This window comes from Amphiura filiformis, chromosome 9, assembly GCF_039555335.1.
Source record: "Amphiura filiformis chromosome 9, Afil_fr2py, whole genome shotgun sequence".
NCBI classification, from domain to species: domain Eukaryota; kingdom Metazoa; phylum Echinodermata; class Ophiuroidea; order Amphilepidida; family Amphiuridae; genus Amphiura; species Amphiura filiformis.
This window is the reverse complement of record NC_092636.1, coordinates 61577924-61603611: the sequence shown is the minus strand read 5'-3', so window position 1 is coordinate 61603611 and position 25688 is coordinate 61577924. Positions and strand designations below refer to the sequence as shown.

At 37.7% G+C, this 25688-nt stretch overlaps 1 protein-coding gene across 1 annotated transcript; it reads right to left on the bottom strand.

Moving 5' to 3' along the window:
• Positions 1-2942: 2942 nt before the first annotated feature.
• Positions 2943-20208, bottom strand: LOC140160206 (uncharacterized). The gene is made up of 17 exons (XM_072183483.1): positions 20089-20208; positions 19622-19690; positions 18777-18939; positions 17909-17991; positions 15245-15328; positions 14795-14847; positions 14490-14567; positions 14176-14236; positions 13501-13618; positions 12551-12612; positions 11892-11975; positions 9706-9778; positions 9395-9432; positions 7433-7750; positions 6929-6982; positions 6301-6390; positions 2943-4144 (listed from the first exon to the last, which is right to left on the bottom strand). The coding sequence occupies exons 1-17, from the start codon at positions 20206-20208 to the stop codon at positions 3992-3994; spliced, it is 1701 nt and encodes a 566-aa protein (XP_072039584.1). The 3' UTR covers positions 2943-3991.
• Between the last annotated feature and the right edge of the window lie 5480 nt (positions 20209-25688).

Here is a 25688-nt window from a genome sequence, read left to right as displayed (position 1 = left end):
CCCTTTATTAAAGGAGTATTCGTATAGCATCCTCTATTTATGTCATTTTTCATTAGGTAACCGTATCCACGAAAAAAACCTATTCCCAAAATTTCAGTTGGTTCCGATTTTGCGTTCGCGAGTTATGCATGATTAGGGCCTATGTGTATTACACTGCTCCATAGACAATGCGTTGTAATTTCGTTCTGGTGCACCAGAACGAAATTCAAATTTCACGATATCTTTGCTAAACGAATTAATCTGCAAGAAATATTTTGTACATAAACATTAGGGGAGAGCGGGGAGTGTTCGCCCTAGGGGCAGGTTCGCCCACCCCTTGTTTCTCAGCACTACGGCTATCGGGGAATTTGGTGATGGCAAAATTAGGTGACATAGGTCATTATAAACTTCTCATATTAGCTACGCGACATATAGGGACGTGTTCATCGAACTGCAGCCAAAACAAACAAAAAATACGCCAAAACGTAATTTTTTCTTGCATTAATAATGTTGTATTATCATTGCTACATAAATACAGATGGTTTTAATGGAAATCTGTATTGGGAATATATGGGATTTGTCAAAGATTTAATGCAGTTATAAACTCCTTATTCGATTTGTATTTTGCATACCCTGAAGAAAATACAAAAATGTGTACAAGGGGCACGTTCGCCCTTTTGAGGATGGGGCATGTTCGCCCTATATCTTCCCCGGACGGACTTACCCCAAACTGGAGGGCGGACCTGCCCCATCAGCGTATTATGCAAAATATTTATAATTATACCATCAAACAAGGTAAAACTACTGAAAAGCATGTTTTTTAAAGTTATGTGGTATCAATATTACTCATACCACCGTTTATGTCCTAATCCATAATCTCCCCGAAGGTGTAAACATGATACATTTAAGCTCACTTTGGACCCCTACATTTTACCCTGACCCGACCCCTGCAACAAATTTAGTGACATCCCCAGAAGAGAATGAATGCCCTGTATACTCTTGCTAAATGTTAGCGTTTAATATGTTATTGTTATGCAATGTTTAAACCTTTTTTGTGATTAGGGTGAACTTACCCCCACCATATGGGCGAACCTGCCCCAATATGGGGCAAGTTCGCCACTTTGCAAAACTTTTTTGTTTGCTCTATCCTGTTGCTATTGTAAAGCCTATAGTTCTAGGATTGTGGCCGTAGGCCCTATATAGCTAAGACACAGGGCTTTCACATGGGCTAATCAGGTCATCCCTAACCTTAAAATTGACATCGCTAGGCTGGTCAGAAAAATATAGGGCGAACACTCACCGCTCTCCCCTACGTATCCAGAGGTTTCCAGTGATATAAAAAATCTCACCTTTTTTTGAGAAAAGTGGGGGGATGAGGCTGTGGATCACGAAATGCCCCTTTAAACCAATAGGCCTATAGGCCTACCCTGCAAAAATCAAGACTCTAGGTGCTGTAGTTTTGTCAAAATCCGAGATTTTGAATAAAACGCCGGATTCGGCGCTTTATTATTACGACGGAATTATTAGTCGAACGCATACACGATGTTCATAACACACAGTACGTACACGGCGTGCGGGACGGTGATATACACAACAAAGGGTCGTACCACAACATGACCGAAGGAGTGGTACGTATTGGCGACATGTGCGCTGGTAGTAAATTCCAATTTTCTTTGCTTTGCCGTAGTTGTTCGGCTCAAAAATAAAAGGATATATCTGACAGTAAAAACTAACATTTTATGGCAAAGAAATGCTAATCTATTTTGTTTGAAAATGTTATAATATGGCTTTAATATAAAATTCATAGCCTTAAAAGGCTTATAGATTAAAAAATGACAGATGATAATCGAACCAAAATCTCATTGGCAACTTTAACTCTCTTGACATACGGGCAAATTTCCAGGGGGCAAACTTTGACGAATGGTCAAAAATGGGCTAAAAATTAACTAATGCTATACCGATACCTTGTTTATCATAGTAAATGTTCATTGTATGATGGGCACGGTGACGGTATGTGGCTGTCAGTAGGTCCCGTTAGTTGAAGTCGAATATACCCGGTGCCCTTTTTTTTTTTTGTTTAAAGCCATACCCGATCCCTTTTTCTTTAGCCTAAGTGCGGCCACCCAAATGACCCCTTTTTTCCAGAATTGTATCATCAATTACGACACTAAATAATGCGCCAACTTTAAAATTCTCTTATTTCAGCAAATTTGTGCTGTAAATTTGGGAATTTTGGAGCAAAAACTTGAGAACTTTGCTCCATTTTTTCAAAATTGTCTATACCCGATGACCCTTTTTTCAGAATTTTATACCCAATGACCCCCAGGCTCCACTCTCCTTTTAACAGCGTTAATTTAGGCCATACTTCGCGACGCCGGTAGACACATACCCGTCACTTCTAGCTACTTCTAAAGTTGAGAGCCCCACCCATGTGGCGTAGCGTGGGTCATCATATTGGGGGGTGGGGGCACCGACCACGATGGGGGTGGGGTGGGCACCGGGTCTGATTGGGGCGGGGGTACAAGCTATTTTGGGCAATTTTCCTATGGGAATTTCTCAATTTTGAGATCGATTACTGCCCCCCCCCCCACGTATGGCAAGCATTATTTTGTTAAAAAACTTTAAATAAATTAAAGGGGAATTTCGTGATAGTCCTACATATAGCCTCACCCACACACACACACCCCTCCAAAGTCAATAAAGTATAGGCCTATAGGCCTCAGACCTGTACAAGCTGTAGCTGCAGTATGATAAATGATGTCCATCGGACTTGGTTTTATTTTTGTATTCTCTTCGACATGGTCAATAAACTGTTCAGCGGCGTAGCGGGGGGGGGCACGTGCCATGGGCGTCACCATTAGGGACGCCGAATTGACTGAATCTGCGCCCCCTCCAAGGCGATGAAAGTCACAATTTTTGCCAGCACAAAATCATTTGATCAATTATAGACCAATTCAACTTCATTATAACCAAAATTAATTAGTGGTAGGCCCTATTTGTGCAAATTTTCTCGCGATCCGCGCGAAATTGTTTCAAGAATTTGGGGCACGCCATTGTGCATTTTATCCCTGAGCGCCACAACCCCTAGCTACACCACTGAAACGGCTGTCATTTATTTAGTAGTATCCTATTCCTACTTTTATTTAAAAATTAATTAGTCTGTGTCCACTTTTCTTGATAGATTCGTAATATTGAAGTTGCGTTGACTTCTCCTACATGTATGTAGCTGTTGTCCAGTAATCGGCGCCACTTACTTATCGTGGATTTTCTTGACGAGAAAAATCATTGAGAATTTGCTTTGTCTTCTCTGGGCTTTATCCAAATGATATCAGGAAATTTTGAAGTTAAATGTGCAAGTTGTTGATCAGATGGGTACCAACCTGGGGGAAGGGAGCGGGTCCCCCTGACTTGAAATGCGGGGACAAAATAAACCAAAAGTTGTAATTTGCGTCTTCCTAATTAGGCCACAATTGTCCTGTATATTTTTCATATACTAGTCCATGACCAAAGATTATCTATGGTTAAAAACACTTACGTGCAGACGAGTCGATAGCTACCATCTATGATCTTTGATGCTACTGTTGATGTGATGATAATTGAACAGCTGTTGTTGATCGCTGCTTGGCGATTTTTCCATCAACATGTCGTCCAAGATATCGACTTAGATTGTACTGGCCCTCGTCTCGGTTCATTGTGGTGTCTTGTTTTCCGTTGCCAAGCAGCGATCAACAACAGCTGTTCAACGATCATCACATCAACAGTAGCATTGAGAAAGATAGGTGGTATAGCTATCGAAACGTCTGCACGTAAGTGTGTTTAACTGACTGGTATTATGAAAAAATGTACAGTTTTATGAAACGGTCCTGATGCATTTGTTCAAGACACAATATTGTCCTTATTTTGGCACATTTTTAGCATTAAAATTGTGAAGCAGTTGGCGCGCATTTAACCTCATTTTAGAAGCAGGAGGATTTGAAAATTGAGCCCTGGATCGGTTCGCCCCTAACGCAACTTAATGATGCCCGACATTTGGCTTTATCGTTTCTTCATGGTCTCTTCTATGGGCTGTTGGTATTTTATTCATCATTGCTTCCTTATATCGTGTCCACATTTCTTGACGTGTAAATTGAGAGTTTGCTTGGTCTTCATCTATAAAATCACGAATCTATTGAAGGAAAATGTATTGCAGATGTAAATTCACAAACACTGTACAATGGAGAGACAATTCGGGTGATCAGTTAGCATAGTTTTAAAATACATTCTGGAACAAACTTTTTGCCCAAAATAAAGGTAACATTTTGTGTTTTCAGGACCAATTTTTAATTTTACACGAAGGGCCAGGGTTGAATTTTTCCCACAGCACTGATACATATAAAAGTATATACAGAGAGAATAGGTGTGTCTCGTATTAAATTTGGCAAAGGTAAGGCAATAATAACGGGAAAGGCGAACATTGTTATTCTGACTATGGAAGTATTTCAAACGCAAGCCCCCTGTCTTTTATCTAATATCGTTCAAGTAAGTACTTAACTCAAACACCTCGCCCCTTCCCACACCACGCACCCCTATACACACTCCCCCCCCCCCCCCACCGCCGCCCCACCCCCACCCACCTCACGGACTCACAACGATTCGACTGGTAGGCCTATGTCTAACAGCTGGCGAGGCAATCATACGTGGCGCGGCTCGTGCCGCAAAGAGCACATTTTGATACACGATAATAATAAATTAATAAAAATTCCTTTAAAAAGGAACAGGGCGAACAAATGAGGAAGTGTCAAGATAAAGGTGTAGTTATTTTATTGTTTGAACTGTTTCTATAATTCGCATCGATCATTATCGAACCGGGTATCGAACCCCAACGGTTTTAGCTTGTATTTATATTATTTATTAACATAGGCCTATTTGTTTGTGATATTTCAAACGTTTTAAAATTTCAAAATAATCCCATTCAATTACACGGTTGACGGTGGAAATTTACTGAATTTAGAGAATGCACTGCGACCACCATCTGAGACTTATCAAAATAATATTATTAACTAATCCCATAACTGTTCAAATAACAGCCCTCACTTAACAGACATTAAGTCTCAATTGACAGGGTCCATAAGTGCTAAAGTAAATATATTTTCTCTTTATCGCCTGCCTAAGTTTCCCCATTTAAGGGATGGGGTATGAACGTTTGGACAGTATTATTGTGGGACATTAGAGCACATCAGACATGTTGAATTGCATTCTGAATACGAAGAATGTCATTCTGATATAAAATAATTTTGATTTTTTGAAATTCGCAAATGATGATTTTTACTTAAAGTGTATGTAGGTGGGATGAAAAAGCCGACGATCAATTGAAAATTTTGACCTTTCGTATTGAAGATATTGATCTTTTTCCCAAAACACAAAAGAATTAGGTCATTTTGGGAAAAAAGTCCATATTTTCAATATGAAAGGTCAAAAATTTTCAATTGAACGGCTTTTCCTCCCAGCTAAATACACTTTAAGAATATATGTCATTAGATTTATAAAATTTACTTCGAGGACTGTTATATATCAAAAATATGAAAAATATCAAATTTTAATAATTTGTCATAAAATTTGTAGGCCTATTAGATCGTGATGTTCAAAAAATGAAAATTATTTGATATCAGAAAGACATTCTTCGTATTAGGAATGCAATTCCATATGTCTGATGTGCTCTCATGTCCCACAAAAAATACTATCGAAACGCCCATTCCAGATCCCTTAAGTACTCTCTCTAATTTACTCAAGGTTGTGTTTGTATAGATTCAGTTAATATATAAACACAGCCTTGTGAAAAGGTCATGTTGACATAAAGTAATTGACTGTGTGGTTAAACATGTTAAAGTATCTACGCTATAGCAGAACAACAAGCACATACAGGCAAGTATTTTGCCAGTATCAATAAAACTATAATGAGGCTATTAATGTAACCCAACTGTACGTACAATCTGGCAATACCGCTAAATCTTAAAGAAATGAAAAATATCTGTTGCAATTTTCGGATTTGCATAAAAGTAATTCTAGTTCATCCAAGTTGTAAAACAATTATTTCTTTTAATACAAACACATTCCTTGGTAAGACAACTTTATAGCACTGTTTGAATATCAACATGAAGTAGTAATGACAAATTTAAATGTACACTATCGCCTCTGTAGTTTCCTGATTACATTAGACAGCGCGATTATTTTATTTTTATTCTGCAACGCTGCGAGGAAATAAGTATGCCAAAACCCATCGCAATAAGGACGAAAAATGCTTCGCATTTTTCGCCCAAAAACCAAAGCAAACTAAATAATTACCATGGTCTCTAGTTTCAACATTGTCGTTGTTCCGGCATGGTTTCTGAAGAAGCGTTTATTGATCAAAATCACTTCGGTACCCTCGCTGATCTAAGTAAATAAATAATAAATATTGTTGGGTTTTTTTTTCGATATTGAGGAACATGAGGAATATCCCTGTTGGAATTGGATGAAAAATTTAGAATATATGTGTTTAACATTGTAACTACAATCCAGGAAAAAAAATAGTTGGCACACTTGCACTAAACAATGGAGAGGCGAGTGAAACATGCATGCAATATATGTACAGACTCCCCCCATATCTCACCCTTCCTCACTCCCCCATCTTTCAATGTTGGAGGGTCTCACGGACCTGTTGACCACATGGCTTGGTCCAACATTGAATTGGGGGAGCGGGGGAAGAGATACGGTATACCAAAAGACAGGCAAAGTTTGCCAACCCTTTTTTCCTGGATTGTAGTAATAAATCAATAAATCAAACTACATTATCCCATTTCATTGTAATGGATATTAAGTTAATTAATTGATCTTTTGAATAATTAGCTACTGTTCTTTTTTAATTAATTGATTGATTAATTGATTAGCTTCTTTATTAAATTGATTTATTAATTAAGAAGATTATACCTACCACACAGACACTTGATGGGCCTGGAATTGCAGTTGCTGAAAGATCGTTGAACCCCTGAAATTATAATTGTATAATTATTTGATATATTAATTGTTTTTCAAAAATAGGGTGATAATGCAGAAATTTTAACTTGGGAATGAGATCGAAAAATAAAGTAAGGTAAAAACGGAAAAAATGTGACACAACATCCAATTGGGAAATATCACAAAAGGTACAAACGAAGTTAAAAACCCAACGTTACCATTACCCAGCGACGGAATTGAGAGTGTGGGACACTTGTTTCAAAGTAAATATTGAAATTAAGTAATGGGGACATCTTGTGAGACCTCTAAGACAAATATCCAGAGTATTTCTTAGTGTAAATAAGTTTGTATGATAAATATTCAATTCATCAATTTTGGTAGGCCTTTTGAAAATCGCGTTGAAATAATAGTGAAAAATCAACTTGGCAAAATATCTGAAGTAGATACAAATGCTGTCTGACTTGTAAAGGATGTGACTTACAAACATGTCGCCGGGAGATAGTGTTTCCAATCCAAGATAAACTTCCTTCCGTTGTGTCATCATGTCGTTACAATCTTGCTGCAGTTTGGGGTGCTCTATATGACTTGATATTCCGATCTCTTTAACGTCCGAAGAGTCCAGATTTGACTTGGCTGCATTGTAACGTTGTTGTAGAGATCGTTTTCTCCTGTCATCATACTCAGTGTATGCCTCTATTTCTTGCTCTTGCATGTTAATCATTGCTAACGATGGTGGTAATAATTCGGATTGCATCGAAAAATATGCAAGACTGACTCGTCTGGATCTACCAACACGCTTCTGACAACCAGAATTGAGAACAAAAATAGACTAAAACTAATAATTTCTCTCGAATTACGATGGTGAAAGACAACTACCGTAAATCTCAATCGTTAGCATAATGTGAACATGAAATTGTACCAAAGTCCTGCGCTTTACCAACTGAGCTGCTAATAGGAGTGAGACATAAATTTGCAGGTTTACTTGTTCGAATATAACTATGTGTTTCGATGATTAGCTCAAAACCCTTTACACTTTTGTGGATGGGGCTCTTCATGTTTGCATGTTTTAAAAACGCTCGATAGTAAGCACATATGCTAACTATCGAGTTTTTACGGTATAGAAGTCGAAACAATTTTAATTGAGCACATCTGAACATACATCCATCGGATAAAATTAAAATAATGGCTTATAGCCATAGTGCAGTTATACAGCACAACAAAGATGATTCGCCTTTGCAGTACTTAAATTTGGTTGACAGGAAACTATTCCAGCAAAATCAATCGATAAAGTCTAGTCTATCCTCTACATTGAATGGTGGACTGCACTTATACCCAAATATGACACTTGCCAATCAATAATCACCCACTTGAAATCCCTGACTCGCTGGCAAAGTTATGGACAGATATGGGAGCTGTTTTTGCTGTTATCTGTCGTTTACATATCAGGGTGGTACGAACATTTGCAGATGCCCCACATACATGTAATGTATACGTTGAATAGATTCATCAGGTTTGTTCAGTAAATAAACATTTTGGATTTGTTTTGCTTTTCGAAACCAAGTATACATTATTCTTGATTGACAGCAAGTACAAAAAATATCCGTCAAGTGGTTTAGCTTTAATGCCCTTCGGAAGAGAGCGGTCTACAAGTGAGTGATAGTCACTAAAAGTTGCATTCGATTTACACAGGGAATTTTGCCATGCCGTGCCTACTTACTAAAACACCAAAGTGCGAATATTTCCAAATATCTAAATTGGCTAAAAAACATGTTACAAAACTATATTTCCTAGAATTTCAGAGAGTATAATAAATATTGGCCGGTTATTTTTCACACAGTGACGTTAACTAGAAATGCCCTATACCTCTAACATACATTTGTAGAGGTGGCACCTCAATGGTGCATAAAAAAAAAATTAAAAAAACCGTAGTGATTTATAGTGCGCTACGCACAGGCACAACGCCTAGACGTTGATCCACAAGCCTCAGCACACTTTACAGGTTGTCGCTGACCACTACGGCCCCACATCATTCCATAAACCATTAAACAACAATTCAGGGACTTTGCTGCTTCAAGAGCGCACACCCTAGACATTCCACAAATAACCATCGCAACCAGGATCAGCTCCCCGAGTTTCGTACGGGTTACAACGAGACAAATTAGCAGTGAGTTCCTTGTCCAGGGGAATTTCAAGCTGACTCAATTTTTCCACGAGAGCATACTAGGCACCACCAGGGTTCGAACACCACTCGCACCATAGTCGAACGCCTTATCGATTGAGCTAACTTGACTGCATGAGAGCACTGTATAGGAAAATGAACAGTAACTGCAGTAGGCCTATGCTTCTTTTTTAATTTTCTGTCATGCCTACATTGACGATGTCTATGATGATGACGTCACCGACGACGTCATTAAACCGTCAAATCCACGCATCCAATACTCACTTGAATTACATCTGATTCCTTTAAGCTATCTTTATCATCTGTAAAATAGAAGCAAAATTATCCTACGAGATCAGATACTTGAAATGTTTTACATGAATGATAAAATGAATGTGCAAACCCTATAGTTCATATTTTACGCAGCAACGTGTACTTCTGCTGCAGCTCCTCTTTCACCTCCACCTCCACCTCCACCTCATCATCATCATCATCATCATCATCATCATCATCATCATCATCATCATCATCATCATCATCATCATCATCATCATCATCATCGTCATCATCATCATCATCGTTTATATTATCATTACCTTTTCGTGTGATGCCATTAAGATAATCACTGCTTTTGGATCCAACTCCATTTATTTGACATTCATTCTTGGTCTATGAAAAGAAAGCAATAATGTACGTACAAAGAAACCCCCGTAAATTATAGTAAACCCAGCAAACACAAAAACGTTTTAAAAACACAAAAACGTTTTAAAAACGTTTTTAATAAGTTATATTTTGGCTTTTGGTTTACATAAAAACGTTTTAATAACATTAAAATGTCGGGTTATATAAAGGTCATGACAACGTTTAAAAACGTTTTGTATGAAAACACACTGCATCAATATTTTTAAAATGTTTTTAAAAATGTTATTGTTAACTATTTTTGCAAACATTTTTTGCCAAATATTTTGTGAACACTTTTGTGTACACATTGATTGAACAAATTCATCAGGATCGGTAGAGTAAACTAGTAACCAGAGTTCGTAGTATCTGATCCAAGAAAATGCACTTACTGTGTACGTTTCAACAACCACTGTTGTCTTTATCAACACTTGATGAGGAGTGACTGCAATCTACTGACAACCAACGCTAGAGGGATTTCCAGCGTGATTTTTTGGGTTGCCAGTTGGTTTTCCTTTTGGGGATTTTTTAGATCCCTGTTGCAGCCATGGGCAGCCCTGTTTCGCCGATAGCAGCTAACATATTCATGGAAGCATTGGAACAACAGGCGATTGCCACGGCTCCTCTCGACTGTAGACCAAAGTTGTGGCTTCGTTACGTGGATGATGTGTTGGAGGTAATAAACAAAGACAACGTGCAGCAGTTGACTGACCACATCAATCGGGTCGACAAGTCTGGTTCAATCAAGTTTACGTATGAGCAAGAAACACAAGGTTCTCTACCATTTCTGGATACTCTGATTGTTAGGAAGGATGACGGTACTGTCAAACTTATGGTCTACCGCAAACCAACGCACACCGACCAATATTTGAATTACCAGTCTCACCGCCCTCTGCATCAAAAACTAGGGGTCATACGATCTTTGTACTACAGAAAAGACACCATAGTGACAGAAGAGGCGGATAAAGAGGAAGAAGAAAAGAAAGTCCAGAAAGCCCTCCAAACGTGTGGTTACCCTAATTGGACATTTGAAAAGGTAAAAGATCAAATGCAAAGTGTGAAACCAAAGAAAGTGACAAAAAAGACAGATGAAAACAGCAAGAGTAAAGGTATGGTTGTTCTACCATATGTCAAGGGCGTCACCGAACGTGTCTCCAGAGTAATGAAGAACTATAACATCTCTACAGCCATGAGACCGCACAATACTCTCCGAAAACAACTTGTCCATCCAAAAGATAAGCGTGACTCGCACAACACCACTCAGGCAGTGTACAAAATCCCCTGCAAAAACTGTAACCTATCGTACATTGGAGGAACAGGTAGAAAATTTGGCACGCGGTTATAGAAGAGCACAAAAGTGAAGTGGAAAAAGTCAGCAGCACCGTGGTCACTAGAGCAGGGAGGAAAGAGTCCTTAACTACTACGCACAAGTCGGCCATAACAGACCATGTTGTTGATCAGAACCATGTAATTGGGTGGGGGGGAAGCTGAGGTCATTGGCACAGAGCAGATATAAGCGCTGGATCAAAGAAGCTGTGGAAATTAGAAAGAGGGGGCGTACAACTATGAACAGAGACGAGGGGCAGTACCAGCTTACTCACATTTTTGATGAGTTCCTGCAACAGGGATCTAAAAAATCCCCAAAAGGAAAACCAACTGGCAACCCAAAAAATCACACTGGAAATCCCTCTAGCGTTGGTTGTCAGTAGATTGCAGTCACTCCTCATCAAGTGTTGACAAAGACAACAGTGGTTGTTGAAACGTACACAGTAAGTGCATTTTCTTGGATCAGATACTACGAACTCTGGTTACTAAAGTACATATTATTAGATTTATAAAGTTTATTTCGAGGAATGTGAAATGTCAAAAATATCAATTTTTAATAATTTGTCATTTATTTTGTATAGGCTATATAGGCCTAAATATATCGCGAATTTCGAAAAATTAAATATTTGATATCATCAGGACATTCCTCGTATTCAGAATGCAATTTGGTGTGTCTGATGTACTCTCACTCAGATCCCACAAAAATGATGAATTATTGTTTTGATGCGTCAGTATAAAAAGAAAACGAATCATATTTTGATATCACCATGATAACTACCTGATCCTGCACGTCGGTTTGTTTTATCGTTCCTAAATGATCATATAATGCTGAGGTTTCCTTGTGACGAACAAAAGCGCTTTCCTGTAAAAAATAAAATAATGAATACAAAACGTGCTGGTATGAGTATGATTATGATTATGAAACTGACGTATTGCGGATGTGCTTTACATCTAAGTCGTGATATTTACAAAGTAATCAGTTGAATACTTTCAATTATTCATTGAATATTCTGAGATATTCCTGTATGAATGAATATTATTTTTTGAAATGCAGGTGGTGTATTGGAAAGAGGCTATTCTATGAATCCACGATAACACTTGAAACAGGTGTTTACGAATAGTACGCGAAGTGTATTAAAATACGCGAGGATGTACATCTTTCTTTTAAAAATAAAAGCCAGATGTTTTACTTAGTATAGTACGGCAAAATAAAAATAGTGTTTAATATTTATGTACTGCATTACAAAATTACATATCTGGATTTGTTTCATATAATGAACACTGTTTACCGAATTTGCACAAAAAACAGGCACAATAGCTCACAATGACTGTAATCCAGAAAATAAAACTTTCTTATACTTTGAATTTCTGCTTGTATAACTTCGGATTCCCCTAGTGGCACTCCCCATCCGGCGTAAATATTGAACGGTCCCTTACCTTGTGGTTAAATCTTGTCATCCCGCGTGCAACACTTCTTTTCATATGGATATCTAACATAGCTGTTCAAAGATTGCAATAAAAATAATAAGTATGAATCAAATCTGATTTGATATTCTTAGGTAACAGGTAACACACCATTTATTTTATGTTGATTTGGGTATTGTTTAATTCAATAAAAATAAATAGAGACAAAGAGATTGTAAATTTTCCCATTATGACACCCACAACACCTCAATACGGGAACAGATCGTTATTCCGAAGGACGTTATTCCGAAGGTTCATTACTTCGAAGGCTCATTTATCCGAATTTGAGTAACGAGCCTTGTTGTAAATTCGGGTGAGATCCATCGGCCGGCTATTATGGTATGATTTCTTTCACCAAAGAACTTGCCGACCAATCTCGTAAGTTTCATTCACAATCCGTATCTTTCTTTTCCCGTACCAATCATTGCTAATATTTAAGAAATTTATATTATTAGAATTGCCAGGCGCCAATTCAAGAAAGACGGGGCGTATGTTATGGCGTCATTTTCTTTCCGCGATTTATCAATTATTTAAATATATCGCTCCTCGGCCTTTCTCAACTTTCCTGCTCTCATCAACCACGCCTGACTACGTTTCTTGGTAGTCGTCAGCCAGCTATTGAGAGAGAAACATCGCAAGCGTACGGGAAATCATAATTTATGTTGTGGGACTTTGTCAATATTCGAGATGCGAAATTAAAGATTATAGTGAAGATAAATCTTGTCATATATCTATTTCTCTTCGTGTATTCAGCGAGTCATTCCCCGGGAAACTTTCAGATCCGTTGGCCGGCTAATAATATGGTATGATTTCTTTGACTGAATCTCGTAAGTTTCATTCAGGGGAACAGAGTAATGACCCTTCCGAGTAACGACAATTTGGAATAACGGTCTTTCGGATAACGAAGCGTATTGTATATTTACCGTCTGCATGAGATGAGGGCTTAACATATCCCAATTTGTCAATCGGCTTTTTATCGCTCAATGCCTTGTTGTTTTTCATGTCCACAACATACTGCTTCCTTGTACATCTACATTTACCCTATAGAACAACCAAAAAAGTAGTCACAGAAGTCAAAGACCATTAATTATCTAGTGTTGCTAACAAATCGTCTTTATTGTCAGTACATAACGATATTTTCTTTTCTTTTTCTTTTGTTCCTCTTCTTTCGTTCTTCTTTCTTATGTTCTTCTATCTTTTGTTCCTCTTCTTTTTTGTTCTTCTTTATTTTGTTCTTTCTTTTGTTGTTCTTTCTTTGATCGTCTCAAAAAACGCACTTAAGCAGTATTCAGACTTTATATTGTACGTAAAATATTGTATGCAACATATCTACGTTGTTTAATCTATTGCCATTCTTTTTCCAGTAATGTTTAAGTTCTAACGAATGTTTGATGACGTAAAATCGATAATATATTTCTACTAGATATTATATGTAACATATTATCGATTTTTCGTCATCAAACATTCGTTAGAACTGAAACATTACTGGAAATAGAATGGCAATAGATTAAATAACGTAGATATGTTGCATACAATATTGTACGTGTAATACTCGGAGTCTGTGGAGCGCTTAATAATATAACATACATATGACTTACTGATTTAATGATGTAGATATCTTTTGTGTCATTTGCATCAGCAGCTACAATTTTGTTTGGTCTACAAAATACAAAGATGTCAACATATCGTATAAAAAATGCAATTACTTTAAGTGTAATTACTTGTATAATAACTCTTCGAAATGTACAATTCGATATTTATTACTTTCTAGGTGTATGTGTTGCCCCTCAAAAGTTTTTTTTTTCTTTCATATTATTTCAACTTCAGAGAATATTAACTTTGAGTATTCATTTTATTTTACAAATTGGCAGCAAACTAAATTCATATTGCAACATTTCTTATAATACCATACCCATAGTATCTACATTCAATAGCATCTGGGTGTTGTAAGAATAATGCACACGGAAAATCTTCAAACAAAATATGTGACCTATAAAAGACAAATAATCAAAAAATATAAGAATGTTAACAGAATACATTAAAAATCAAATTTATGCAGGCGAAAGTATAACTTCCTAAAACTCCCAAATCGGTATAACTCTCTTTAAGAGAACAGCAAACACATTGACTTCGCACGCAGTCTTTGAATAAATGTGCTAATTCATTTAGCATGTATAGACTAATTTGTAATTCCGGAAGGAAACTGTTTTACTATACCTTAGGAATTCAACTGGTGGACCACTGTGAGTATTAAGGAGGAAAAAGTAATCCTGTAAAAATAAAAACGGAGATATAACGTTTTATGTATTTGGTGTTATTTTTTTGTTAATATATTCGTTTGTTTATTAGTTTGTTTCTACAACAAAATTGCACTGATTTTAAACATTGCGCGCCTCGTTATAGGCTTACATTTTGTGTTGTTGATTATAATCAATGTGCAAGCTTTCCGCACTAGCCACGCCACGCAATACTTACCTCGCAATAAGAGTACGTTTTGCATACGATATGAATTGAATCTGCATTTTTCCTCAAGCGAATATTTAATACCGCTGTTGCAAGCTATTTCACCGCTCGGGTTTCACCGAATGAAATCAAGACTGGTTTTAGATACACAATTTTGAAATACATAGATTTTATTCTAAGTCTATACCCGTTTGTATTTCTTACTTTTCTTTCTAGTAACAACACTTCTACAGATCCCTTGCACACAAGATTGTGTCGCCTTTCACAACATCTATTTAGTTCTTCTGTCTGTTTCAAAATATAAAATGGGAAAATATTAAGTCGTTCAGCACTGAGACAATGTCGTTCAACACTGAAATAAAGTCGTTCAACACTGAAACAATGTCGTTTAACTCTGAATAAGTTCATCAGGACTGATATAGTTATTTACTGACGAAATCTGCACCGAAGATGAAACGTCTAAAACGTGAATAAAATTATGGACTTGTACAACAAAATCTGGTATCAATTCTAATGTCGTTTAATAATTAAACAATGTCGTTCAGCACTGAAACAATATCGTTCAACACTGAAGCAATGTTGTTCAACACTGAAACAATGTCGTTCAGCACTGAAACACTGTTCTTCAACACTGAAACAATGTCGTTCAACACTTAAACAACGACGTTCAATACTGAAACAATGTCACTCAACACTGAAAAAACAAGTCATTCAATACTGAAAAAATGTCGTTCAACACTGAAATAATGTCGTTCAACACTGAAACAAGGTCGTTCAGCACTGAGACAATGTCGTTCAGCACTGAAACAATGTCGTTCAACACTAAAAGAAGGTCGTTCAACACTAAAATGTCGTGCATTGAAACAATGTCGTTCAGCACTGAGACAACGTCGTTCAACACTGAAACATCGTTCAACACTTAAACAACGTCGTTCAACACTGAAACAATGTCGTTCAACACTGAAACAACGTCGTTTAACAATGTCGTTTTACACTGAACCAATGTCGTTTAACACTTAAACAACGTCGTTCAACACTGAAATAATGTCGTTTAATACCAAAACAATGTCGTTCAACACTGAAACAATGTCGTTCAACACTGAAACAATGTCGTTTAACACTGAAACAATGTCGTTCAACACTGAAACAATGTCGTTTAACACAGAAACGTCGTTCAATACTGAAACAATGTCGTTCAACACTGAAACAATGTCGTTCAACACTGAAACAATGTCGTTCAGCACTGAAACAATGTCGTTTAACACTGAAACAATGTCGTTCAACACTGAAACAACGTCGTTTAACACTGAAACAATGTCGTTCAACACTGAAACAACGTCGTTTAACACTGAAACAATGTCGTTCAACACTGAAACGATGTCGTTCAATACTGTCGTTCAACACTGAAACAATGTCGTTCAACACTGAAACAACGTCGTTTAACACTGAAACAATGTCGTTCAACACTGAAACAATGTTGTTTAACACAGAAACGATGTCGTTCAATACTGAAACAATGTCGTTAAACACTGAAACAATGTCGTTCAACACTGAAACAATGTCGTTCAACACTGAAACGATGTCGTTCAGCACTGAAACAATGTCGTTCAACACTGAAACAATGTCGTTCAACACTGAAACAACGTCGTTTAACACTGAAACAATGTCGTTCAACACTGAAACAACGTCGTTCACTGAAACAATGTCGTTCAACACTGAAACAATGTCGTTCAACACTGAAACGATGTCGTTCAGCACTGAAACAATGTCGTTCAACACTGAAACAATGTCGTTCAACACTGAAACAATGTCGTTCAACACTGAAACAATGTCGTTCAACACTGAAACAATGTCGTTTAACACAGAAACGATGTCGTTCAATACTGAAACAATGTCGTTCAACACTGAAACAATGTCGTTCAACACTGAAACAATGTCGTTCAACACTGAAACGATGTCGTTCAGCACTGAAACAATGTCGTTCAACACTGAAACAATGTCGTTCAACACTGAAACAACGTCGTTTAACACTGAAACAATGTCGTTCAACACTGAAACAACGTCGTTTAACACTGAAACAATGTCGTTCAACACTGAAACGATGTCGTTCAACTGAAACAATGTCGTTCAACACTTAAACAACGTCGTTCAACACTGAAACAATGTCGTTCAACACTGAAACAACGTCGTTTAACACTGAAACAATGTCGTTTTACACTGAACCAATGTCGTTACCACTTAACCAATGTCGTTTAACACCAAAACAATGTCGTTCAACCCTGAAACAATGTCAGCTAAACAAAGGAAATATTAAAATATGTGTATACTTTAATTTAAGTAATGTGATGTTTTTATTTTTCTTATAAAGTGCAAGTCTGTGACAGTTCTACAATGGGGTTCTATAATCTTACATATTGTTTAAGTCAATTCTTTTTAAATTTCTAATGGATGAAACAAAACTTACAACAGTTACATTAAAGTTTAGTGTCATACTCCCGGGGTGTCTCACTGATAAGCAGCAAATAATATGTGGGGGTGCGAAACATATAACGGGGCGCATAAATTTTATAACCCATAGGAACACATAGGAAAGGGTTAGGGTTAGGGTAAGTGTTAGGGTTAGGGTAAGTGTTAGGGTCAGGGTTAGTGTTAGGGTTAGGATTTAATATAACTTTGCGTCCCGTTATGGTTACAGACAAAAAATTACGCGGGACGCGTGTGTAGCAGTACAGCTGAAAATATAATAATGCTGGTTCCCGCGCATGTTTAGCGCTAGATGGAAGGTCGATTCATAATTAAGAACCCCGTAAATTTGAAAAAAAACAAGGTTTTCCCAAATTGAGTTTTCCCTTTTTCAAGTTACATTACCTCTGTAAATTGTCCTTTTGTAAACACACCAACACATTTGGTGAAATTCCCTGTCGCCAAATTGTATTCACGCAATTGTGTGACTGGAAAGGAAATGGGAAAAAGTATTCACAACTCAGGCAAACTTCACAATAATTTGCTTAAAAAGTTACCTTTTTCAGAGTCTTGGTTAGCAGCGACGTAGCTTGCGACACCATCACGGCGTCTTCATTCAGCGTAGTGTTTACAATCCTCCGGTCACATGACCACCCGATGGGTGGTCAAGTGTCAGCAGATCATTGTAGATGGCGGGCAGGTCGTATCCGGCGTCCCTGTTGAGTGTAGGTTTTAGTGTCTTTATCTCGATGGCTTCCCTGATCTTTCTGTTCCAGAACCGATCCTCCCTGCCGATGACTTCCACGTCGTCCATGCTGATGTCATGTTTATGATCAGCTTTGTGGTCACCGACTGCTGTTCGGGGGGTGGTGGTTCTAGTATGTTCTTTGAACCGGGTGCCAAGATTTCTACTTGTCTCGCCAACATAAGTGTTCTCACATTCGGGGCAGCTGATTCTGTAAATTACACCACATTTGTTGGTGTTAGGGGTCTTGTCCTTCGGGTGTACTAAAAAGGATCTGATGGTATTGACCGGTTTGTGATAAGCGTTGACCCCGTGGTCACGGAAAATGTAGGATAATTGTTTTATTAACCTACGATATACATTTAGTCAAAATATTGGAAAAGACAGGCATCATAACTTGACAACAAGACGATAAACAATGTATGGGGAAGTCAACGCAGTCAACGTACTCGAAGGACATTATATAGGATAAATTAATTATTATGTCAAAAATTGTTAATTGTAATGACTAACTAAAAAAAGGTTTACCTTTCCCAGAAATGATATAATACAATCTCTCCGGAGGTCGTCCTTGGTAAGCGATGACTCGCCCATTGTCATATCGTTCATATGCAAGCCGTCTTCCTAATTCGTCATTCATATCGGAAGAAAATATACTAAAGACATCAATACCTCGAACCATGGACAAAATCTAGTCGACAAATTTAAACAAAATAGATACAAATGTAAATGAATTAAATCATTCTTGTATGTTGTTTCTACCAAATGAAATAAATTACCAAATCGAAATACTTTTCTTACATTCAATTGTAATATAGACCATTTCACATTAATTCCTACACTTTAGAGAAAGTTACTGCTTTTCCAGTTGAGTAAACAGATAAGCATACTCAATTGTACGCAGAAAGTAATTTACGTTACCAATTATTTAGGGGCCTTTGTACTAAGTAAAACGTTGACACCGGGCGTTGACATTGATAAGTCACATTGATTGCATTTTGTTTAGTTGACTATTGAACCTTAGTAATTCAAACATTCCCTGAATCAGTTTCCTTTAAAAAGGACTTGGTAAAAACGGTAACGTAAATTATGTTTCCCATAGAGAATACATGTAAAATTAAATACATGTTTTAAGTATTTTTTTAAACTAATTATCTCTCTGCTTCACAGTTTTAGGACGTTTCTACAATGTTTACTTAACTTTTCATGTTCCACTTATTTGTTTTGTTTTGAGATTTCAGGTATAATTCAAAATTTTCACCTTAAAAACATCAAACTGTGTAATATTGTGCACAATTTCACTCAGTAACAAAAGTAGTTTCCCAAGTCAACATGAATTGAATTTTGAATGTATCATACTATTAATGACTTACCCGCTTGATCTGTTTATCGTCCCTTAATTCAGACTGCAACGATAAATACCTTTGTAGCTCAATTCCAATCTGAATGGAGAAATGTGATAGTTTGAATATTAACGTTCAAGATAATTGAAGTAGGAGGAAATTGAAATAAATTTAAAGCATAAGCCCTACGTTATAAATAGTTATTTCGATGACTTTTGTAAGCAATAACTTTCCTAGTTCAGTATTATTAGCATCAACTCTCAGATCAAGATGAGTCAAATGAAATATAGGACTATTTAACACATTCCAAAAAGACTTGGTTGTACTTCATGACATTTCATTGTTGATACCTGAAAAGGATCGTAATAATGATTTTACTTTTTTCTTTAAAATTTCCATTATACCACGCATCAATGTGTCCAGTAATGCACATTCAAGTTTACACACCAAACAAAAAAATATAATTATTGATCAGGCTTAAACAGTTTAAAACTTACGGTTCCTCTGCATCCTGTCTTTTGATCGGAATAGTCAGATGAAGTAAACTGCTCCAGACTCCAACCATGACTCGCGTGTTTCGATTCAGTGGCAACTGACATGTCCTCTTCGGTTGACATATATCTATATTATATCAAAGATTGAAATAATGGCATACATATTAATTTGCGCACCATTACTAGCTTCAGCTGTATCTTACTATGACTGTCCCTGTCGGAGATAATTATGATTGAGACAACGCCGAACATGTACAATTGTATTACATTGAAACAATGTCGTTCATCACTGAAACAATATCGTTCAACACTGACACAATGTCGTTCAGAAATAAAACAATGTCGCTCAACAGTGAAACAATGTCATTTAACAGTGAAACAATGTCGTTTAACACTGAAACAATGTCGTTTAACACTGAAACAACTGAAACAATGTCGTTCAGCACTGACACAATGTCGTTCAGCACTGAAACAGTGTCGTTCAACACTGAAACAATGTCGTTCAGCACTAATACAATGTCGTGCAGCACTGAAACAATACCATTCAACACTGATACAATGCGGTTAACACTGAAACGATGTCGTTTAACACTGAAACAATGTCGTTTAACACTGAAACAATGTCGTTCAGCACTGAAACAATGTCGTTCAACACTGAAACAATGTCGTTTAACACTGAAACAATGTCAAACACTGAAACAATGTCGTTCAGCACTGAAACAATGTCGTTCAACACTGAAACAATGTCGTTTAACACTGAAACAATGTCGTTCAACACAGCAACAATGTCGTTCAACACTGAAACAATGTCGTTTAACACTGAAACAATGTCAAAACACTGAAACAATGTCGTTCAGCACTGACACAAATCACACAATGTCGTTCAACACTGAAACAGTGTCGTTCAACACTGAAACAATGTCGTTCAGCACTAATGCAATGTCGTTCAGCACTGAAACAATATCGTTCAACACTGATACAATGCAGTTAACACTGAAATAATGTTGTTCAGCACTGAAACAATGTCGTTCAACACTGAAGCAATGTCGATCAATGAAACAATGTTGTTCGACACAGCAACAATGATGTTCAACACTGAAACAATGTTGATCAACACTGAAACAATGTCATTCAAGACTGAAGCAATGTCGTTCAACACTGACACAATGTCGATCAATGAAATAATGTCGTTCAACACAGCAACAATGTCGTTCAACACTGAAACAATGTCGTTCAAGACTGAAGCCATGTCGTTCAACACTGAAACGATGTCGTTTAACACTGAAACAATCTCGTTCAACACTGAAACAATGTCGTTCAAGACTGAAACAATGTCGTTCAACACTGAAACAATGTCGTTCAACACTGAAACAATGTCGTTCAACACTGAAACAATGTCGTTCAACACTGAAACGATGTCATTCACACTGAAGCAATGTCGTTCAAGACTGAAACAATGTCGTTCAACACTGAAAAATGTCGTTCAACACAACAATGTCGTTCAACAATGAAACAATGTCGTTCAACACTGAAGCAATGTCGTTCAACACTGAAACGATGTCATTCAACACTGAAGCAATGTCGTTCAAGACAAACAATGTCGTTCAACACTGAAACAATGTCGTTCAACACAGCAATGTCGTTCAACACTGAAACAATGTTGTTCAACACTGAAACAATGTCGTTCAAGGCTGAAGCAATGTCGTTCAACACTGAAACAATGTCGTTCAACACTGAAGCAATGTCGTTCAACACTGAAACAATGTCGATCAATGAAACAATGTCGTTCAACACTGAAACAATGTCGTTCAATACTGAAGCAATGTCGTTCAACACTGAAACAATGTCGTTCAACACTGAAACAATATCGTTTAACACTGAAACAATGTCAAAGACTGAAACAATGTCGTTCAGCACTGACACAATGTCGTTCAACACTGAAACAGTGTCGTTCAACACTGAAACAATGTCGTTCAGCACTGATACAATGTCGTTCAGCAATGAAATTTGTTCAAGAAACAATATCGTTCAGCACTGAAGCAATGTCATTCAGCATTGTAGCAATGTCGTTCAACACTGAAGCAATGTCGTTCAATATTGAAGTAATGTCGTTCAACACTGAAACAATGGTGTTTAACACAGAGACAATGTAGTTCCGCACTGAAACAATGTCGTTCAACACTGATACAATGCGGTTAACATTGAAACAATGTCGTTCAACAATGAAACAATGTCGTTCAGCACTGAAACAATGTCGTTTAACACTGAAACAATGTCGTTCAACACTGAAACAATGCGGTTAACACTGAAACAATGTTCAACAATGAAATAATGTCGTTCAGCACTGAAACAATGTCGTTCAACACTGAAACAATGTCGTTCAACACTGAAACAATGTCGTTTAACATTGAAGCAATGTCGTTCAACACTGAAACAATGTCGTTTAACACTGAAACAATGTCGTTAAGCACTGAAACAATATCGTTTAACACTGAAACAATGTCATTTAACACTGAAGCAATGTCATCCAACACTGAAAAAATGTCGTTCAAGACCGAAATAATGCCGTTGAACACTGAAACAGTGTCGTTCAACACTGAAACAATGTCATTCAACACTGAAACAATGTGTTTTCAACATTGAAACAATGTCGCTCAACACTGAAACAATGTCGTTCAACATTGAAACAATGTCGTTCAACACTGACACAGTGTCGTTCCGCTCTGAAACAATGTCGTTTAACACTGAAACAATGTCGTTTAACACTGAATCAATGTCGTTCAACACTGAAACAATGTCGTTTAACACTGAAACAATGTAGTTCAACACTGAAACAATGTTGTTTAACACTGAAACAATGTCGTTTAACACTGAAACAATGTCGTTTAACACTGAATCAATGTCGTTCAACACTGAAACAATGTCGTTTAATACTGAAACAATGTAGTTCAACACTGAAACAATGTTGTTTAACACTGAAACAATGTCGTTTAACACTGAAACAATGTCGTTTAACACTGAAACAATGACATTGAGACAATGCTGGATATTTATCTATTGTACCAGAGATCAGATTTAGACAATTTTGAACATTATCCATTGAGATCAGATTGACAACGTTGGACATTGACACATTGTATCGGAGATCACATTGAGACACTGTTCTACATTTAGATGCCATTGGCAATTTCAAATATATCTTAAGCGGAAATCGTATTTGAACCATACAAATTTTGTTCACATCAATAAAACAAATTCCCGCTCGTCACTGTCCTTAAAGCTACGAATCTCAAATCCGATCGATCAACACAAAATAATCCAGATAAATTAATTAAGTTGCTCATAATTCCAAACTTATTAAACTTAGCCTACATGCACTGAACAGTTTCATCTGTATGATTGGTTTGGTTATCAAAGTAAATTTAGGTAGACAAATCCAGTCAACTACTCACGTCTTTAGCTTTCGCCATCTCGGATGATGGCTTTCTCAAAAGTGACTTGGTTCACTGCTTCTCCCGCGGAAACCGGCTGTAGCCTCATTCTTCTTCTTCTTCTACTTCCAATATAGTACAGTCCGCACATAGCGTATATTCGTACTTTTTGCATGGTGGGTGCAGGAAATTTACAGTGCTGACTACATCTAAGGTGCGATAAAAACTGGAAGTCGTCTAGCGGAGCTGGACGGACTGCACCTGCCCTCTGAAGCATTCCAGGGAGGTGCTGTCAACAAGCTGCTGGGGAAGTGCATTCCAGAGCCTGATTCCATCTGGGAAGAATGAATGTTGGTAAACATTTGTCCTGGCAAATGGCACATGATATTTCATTGAGTGCCCACGTAGCATCACAGTTGGATCAAGGTAGGACTGTGGAATATCAACAAGTCCGTAAGCAATGCGGTACATCATTTCCACTTTAGCCTGGGCACGCCTTTCCTGTAGGGTTGGCCATTGCAGTTGGTAAAGCATGGCTGAGACACTACTGGTAGTTCTGTAGTCGTGGAAGATGAAGCGGGCGTATCTACGTTGTACCAGTTCCAGTTTCCTGATGTAAGTAGTGGAGTGCGAATCCCAGACAACACCGGCATATTCCATTACAGGGCGCAGAAGTGTCTTGTAGCAGAGGACTTTGGTCTCCCTAGGGCACTGATTGATGTTTCTTTGCATGAATGCACGGGTAGAGTTGGCTTTTGAAGCAACTTTCTGAATGTGGGGATTCCAGGTGAGATTTTGGTGGATATTGATGCCCAAGTATTTAGCAGAGTATGCCTCTTCAAGTGTATGGCCATGAATGTTATATGGTATCTTGTAGATCTTCTTTTTGTTGGTGACGTGGAGCACTTGACATTTTTGGGGATGAAACTCCATCAACCAATCTTTCTCCCACTTCTGCAGTTGATCAAGATCATGCTGAAGACCAGCTGCATCTTCCTCCTTCTGGATTTTGCGGTAGAGGATGCAGTCATCTGCAAATAACTTGACCGTGGATTGAGGTGATATAACATCAGGCAAGTCATTGATGAAGAGGAGAAAGAGCAATGGCCCAAGCACGCTGCCTTGTGGGACCCCGGAGTGGACAGGAGATGATCTAGATGTGGCTCCATCCAGGATCACTTGCTGAGAGCGATGGTTCAGGAAATCAGCAATCCAGGCATATGTGCTGTTCTCAATGCCATAAAACTTAAGTTTGTGAAGAAGTCTCAAATGTGGAACTCGGTCAAATGCTTTCGAGAAATCGAGCAGGATGACGTCCACTTGGTCTCGACTCTCGATGCTCTTTGCCAGATCTTGGATGGTTTGTATAAGCTGTGTCGCACATGATCGTCTTTTCCGAAAGCCATGCTGGGCATCGTTGAGAATGTTATGCTTATCGAGGTGACGCATGATACTGCTGCAGATGACATGTTCTAGAAGTTTACATGTGACAGATGTCAGCGATATGGGACGGTAGTTTTCAGCTTTGTTCCTGTCACCTTTTTTGATATCTGGCACAACATTGGCTTTCTTCCAATCTTCTGGGATGATCCCTTGGTTGAGAGAAGCTTGGAAGAACAAAGAGATGACGGGAGTAAGCTCGTCTGCCAGCACCTTCAACAGTCTAGTAGGGATCTCGTCTGGTCCACACGCTTTATGGATTTGGAGACCAGCGAGCAGTTTATGGATACCATCAGGATGGATGATGATTGGATCCATGACTGAGTGAGGACTAGATCCTTTGTCTTTTATGGTGGTTTCATCCTCATTCATGTTAAATACAGACGAGAACTGATCATTCAAAATATTTGCCTTGGTTGTACTATCAGAGTAGCTGATACCGTTGGAAGCTTTCAATGGGGAAACTCCGGCATTGTCACATTTTTTACTGTTAATAAAGCTCCAAAAGCGCTTGGGATTTGAGGAAGATTCTGGAGAGATGATATTAGTCACATAATCATTGTATGCTTTCTTACAAGCTGATCTGCATGTAGTCTTAAGAACCTTGTATCTCTCAAAATCTTTTGGTTTCTTAGAGTGCCGAGCTTTATTAAAGCTACGCTTCTTCTGCCGGGTGAGTCTTTTAACCTGCTTTGTGATCCAAGGTTGATTGTATCTTGTAGTGGCAACTTT

Coding starts and splice junctions, on each gene's coding strand:
- LOC140160206 (XM_072183483.1), bottom strand. CDS start 20,208: ATGTCAACCGAAGAGGACATGTCAGTTGCCACTGAATCGAAACACGCG. Junction 15,329..17,908: donor CAAAAGGACAATTTACAGAG/GTAATGTAACTT, acceptor ATTTTGAAACAG/ACAGAAGAACTAAATAGATG. Junction 9,779..11,891: donor AAACCGACGTGCAGGATCAG/GTAGTTATCATG, acceptor TTCTTTTCATAG/ACCAAGAATGAATGTCAAAT.